The sequence below is a fragment of the Microtus ochrogaster genome, chromosome 6 (assembly GCF_000317375.1).
Source record: "Microtus ochrogaster isolate Prairie Vole_2 chromosome 6, MicOch1.0, whole genome shotgun sequence".
Classification (NCBI taxonomy): domain Eukaryota; kingdom Metazoa; phylum Chordata; class Mammalia; order Rodentia; family Cricetidae; genus Microtus; species Microtus ochrogaster.
In genome coordinates, this window is record NC_022013.1 from 84448640 (window position 1) to 84453058 (window position 4419).

Sequence of the window (4419 nt, forward strand, 5' to 3'; positions counted from 1 at the left end):
GACTCTCTGAATGTGGCTGACAAGGAGGGCTGACTGGGAAGCCAAGGACAATGGCACTGGGTTTTGATCCTACTGCATGGACTGGCTTTGTGGGAGCCTAGTCTGTTTGGATCCTCACCTTCCTAGACTTGGATGAAGGGGGAGGACCTTGGACTTCCCATAGTGCAGGGAACCCTGACTGCTCTTAGGAGTGGAGGAGGGGGAGGAGGAGTGGGGGGAATGGGAGGGAAATAGGCGGAGGGGAGGAGGTGGAAAAATTTAATAAATAAATAAAGAAAAAAATTGTAACATTTACACAGCAACTACATAAGAATCAGACTGAGCTGGGCGGTGGTGGCACACGCCTTTAATCCCAGCACTAGAGAGGCAGAGGCAGGAGGATCTCTGTGAGTTCAAGTCCAGCCTGGTCTCTAAGAGCTAGTTTCCAGGTCAGGCTCCAAAGCTAGAGAGGAACCCTATCTTGAAAAACCAAAAAAGAAAAAAAAAATTTCCAAGATCTACAGTGTGTTGGGCATGATGGTGCATGCCTTTAGTCCTAGAATTCAGGAGGAATCATTGAGTTTGAGACCAGCCAGATGTGCACAGTGGATTCCAGGCCAGCCAGGACTACACAGTGAGTCTATGTCTTTATTTTTTATGATGTAAGAGTGGTGGGCTGGCTTATTCAGTCATTTAACAAATATTTTTAGATTATCTGTTATTTGCCAACAAATAAATTCTTATGAGTTTTGCAAACCCTGCTTACAGAGTTTACATTCAAGTGCAGGAGAAGAAAAATTAGTAAGTGAATTAATTTTAGATAAGTCTATAAAGAAAGTAAGATATGGTAATGTCACAATTACTACTTGGGACAAAGTGACTAAGATAGATGCGTAATCAGGGAAGGCTGATGAAGAAGCCACCAACATGAGTGTAATAGTGACTGCCATCCGACCCAGGGTTACTAAGTTTAAAGACAAAGTAATGAGACCAAGCTAGGTACTTTTCTTTATACAGCTACATCTGTTTTTATAAAATAGAGGTATGGGATCCTCACTTAAGATTGAGCCAGTTATTTTCTAGCTTATTAACATTATTAAGAATGTTATCTTGTTCATTTTATTAATATTTAGAAATGAATATATATCTGAACTTTAATACTTAATAATTGGTTTGAAATAATTTCAATTAACATAAAAGTTATAACTATAGTACAAAGAACCTCTGTGTCTCTGCCTACATGTCCCAATGGCTAGCACTTTCCATCAGTTGCTCAATCATTCTGTGTGTACCATATTCTCCTGAACAGCTAAGGGCCGGGGCAGAAGTTATTCTTCTGACATGTATAATCCAGACTATATTTCCTCAAGTCAAGTACATGCTTAACTTCTATAAATACCTGTCCCAACTAACACTATTCCCAAATCTACATCCTAACTCAAACTTCCCGCCACCCCAACCCTGTCTCTGTTTCTTATCTAGTCCCCAAGCCAGCTGAAAAACATGTGCTGAGCCTTGTCTCCTTCATTTTCCTTTGGTGTAAAGTGGTTTCTTTGTCTTCCCTAGATTTCAAAACAGCTTTGAGGAGTGCAGGACTCTCTCTTTGTAGGGCTGACCCTCAATTGGAGCCTGTCTGATGACCGAATATCACTACACTATTCTCAGCACAAGCCCATCAGGAAGCACACCAATGTCTCCCAAGCATTTCACATCCAGCACTCTGAACTCAACTCAACACAAAAATCAGACCCACCTTCCTAGCTGACTTCATCTGTGCGCATTTACTCTGCACTCTTTTCTACAGGTAAAATTACATATGCCTGAGTGAGGCTGATCTCTTCATTGCTCTAGTACCTTCCTCCCAACTCTATTGGCTAATTTCTGCCAAATTACAAACATGTTATCATTTCTACTTGGTAAACCCACACACCATTACCACCACCACCAACGACAACAAAAACAAAGAGCAAAGTAACTTGAGATAAACTTCTCCAGCTACTATTTCACTGCTTACTTTGTGCACTAACACATTCACGCATTAGTGTTATTTGCACACTGTTCCACTGGCTCTCCTTCAGGTCTCCTATGGCCACTTTTCCACTGGGACGGTTCCCATCAAAGTCACATGATGCAAAGTGCAAATGCCACTTTGAAGTTCTTTTCACAGTATGAGGCTTTCCTCCTACACACGGACAGATTGACATGCTTTCTTTATCAGGGCCCCAGAAAAACCACACTTGTCTAGTTTTCTTCCTAGCTTTCTCTCTCTATTCATTTTGCTAGTTCTTCCTCATCTCCCAGTTTCTAAAGACTGGAATGGCCCAGAGCTCAGTTCTAGGCCTTACTCTATGCACAGTCACTAAATGATCACATTCAGACCCACAGCATTAAATACCACAGGAGAGTGACACCCACAATTACATTTCCACCCGTGAAACCAGCCTACTCCACACATCTACCAAGTGGCTGATGTTCATTTACAGTGAGCTCTTAACAGTCTGGTGGCCTATGGTCTGCTCAGCACTTTCTGAACAGAAGCTCTCCTCTGAGCACAATGTTCTCACACCACTGCACACATTTCACACTGTGTTACTCTTCACTGGGAAGTTACCTCAGTACAGTCTCCTCCAGCCATCTTCTCGTCTCTTCTGTGTACAGAATTTAATCTTCATATTAATGGCCGTTCCTTATTTGTTTCTGTTCTAGCACAGATCACTATGTAATGTGTTCTACACTACACTTGTTGTCTTTATTGTCTTTCACCTACTGAGAGCAAGTTCCATGAGGACAAAGACTTTTGTTTGATCTGTTCACTGCCATATCATAGTGCACACAATAGCACTTCACATTTGTCAAGAATGCACCAGACTACAAAAATGTGAGCTTCCAATATAAATAACACAGGATGCGTGCCAATAAAATCTATTCAGTTGCCTAAAACCTAAAACCTGAGTGCTACTGATAATTCCTCCTGCTCTCTCTTTTCTCATAGCCACTGCCTTCTGTCCTGCAGATTCTGTCTTTTGAGCAGAATTTCTTGAATCTATCATACTCACTTCCAACTTCAGTATTATCTATGGACTTCTCATTTTACAGCTGGATTCCTCTGGATCCTTCCAATCATTCCCCACAAGGTAGCAAGTGACCATTCCAAAATATAAGTACTATCATGTAATTTCCCTTACATTAATTCACAAATCTGCCTGTGCTTTGTTTTTTCCCCCGCAGTCTCATGTCTCACCACTCTGTTTTTCTATGTGTGCACCCACCACAGTAAGGAGCACTTGTTTTATGAATGTGTGATGTTTTATTTCCTTTGGATCTCAGCCATTAGGGCACCTCTGCCTGGATGCTCCCCATTCCCTTCTTCCTAAGTCTTTAGGTCCAGCTAAGAGGTATTTCTTCCTGGAAAGCCTAAGGCCCTAAGGCACCTCTCCCATGCTGCCTCCATCCAACTCCCTCCTCTGCCCTTTTCCATGCTGGAGCCTGGATATGCCATTGCCTGAGTTTCCCAGGGGTTAGCATACAACATGTACTTAGCAGATATTTGCTGGATGACAAAAATAATTTGATTCTTACCTTTCTCTCCTGTTTTTTTCCAATTTGTCTTTTAAAACCATAATTTCTTTGTTGAGAGCAAGCTGCTGGCCCTCGGAGTCATGCAGTTCCTTCTTCAGATTTCTAATCTCACTTGCATGTATTCCTTCTCTTTTAGATATTTCTTCTTCATAAAAGATACTTTTCTTTTCCAAGTCAGTTTTCAGTTTAGTTATCTCTTGCTGATGTTCTATGCTGCATATTCCTGGTGAGTAACTAATTTGTTTTTGCTACACACACATATATATATAAAAACAAAAGGTTAAAAAAATAAAATAAGAAGCAACTCCTTTCTAACAGGAACTATATATGCATATCATATATATACTCTTACACAAAAATGTACATGTAAGGCTCTTCTTTCTCTGCCATATATTACAAATACTTTCCTCGGTTTATATTATTTTATGGTCTTTGCTATTTTTGAGTCTGCACACTAAGGCCAGAGATTAACTTGAACTTTTTGTTGGCATTTTATAACTTTTTTGTTTTCAATCTGTTCTAGTTTGCTCCCTATTGTTATGATAAAGACCATAACCAAAAGCAACTTGTGGCTAATTTCATCATATAGGTTAAAGTCCATCATGGTGGGGGGGGGGAGGAGCTAGGGCAGGAGTTCAGGATAGGAACCTAGGGGCAGGAACTAAATCAGAATCACAAAGGAGGGCTGCTTACTGGCTTGTTTTCCAAGGTTCCCGCAGCCTGCTTTCTTACACCACCCAGGACCACCTCAAGTGATCTGGACCCTCTTACATAAACCATTAATCAAGAAAATGCCCTACAGACGTGCCTACAGGCAATCTGATGGAGGCTTTCTCTCAGTTGAGATTCTTTTTTTTTTAA

General features: G+C 41.0%; 1 protein-coding gene across 15 annotated transcripts in view; it reads right to left on the reverse strand.

Annotated features, from left to right (window-relative positions):
* Cdc42bpa (CDC42 binding protein kinase alpha) overlaps positions 1-4419 on the reverse strand; it is a 218968-nt gene that overhangs the window by 65662 nt on the left and 148887 nt on the right. For all 15 annotated transcript variants that reach the window (XM_005348974.3, XM_026779693.1, XM_026779691.1 and 12 more), the window contains one exon: positions 3559-3806. In XM_005348974.3, coding sequence (XP_005349031.1) covers positions 3559-3806 — 248 coding nt within the window. The remainder of the gene's footprint in view (positions 1-3558; positions 3807-4419) is intronic.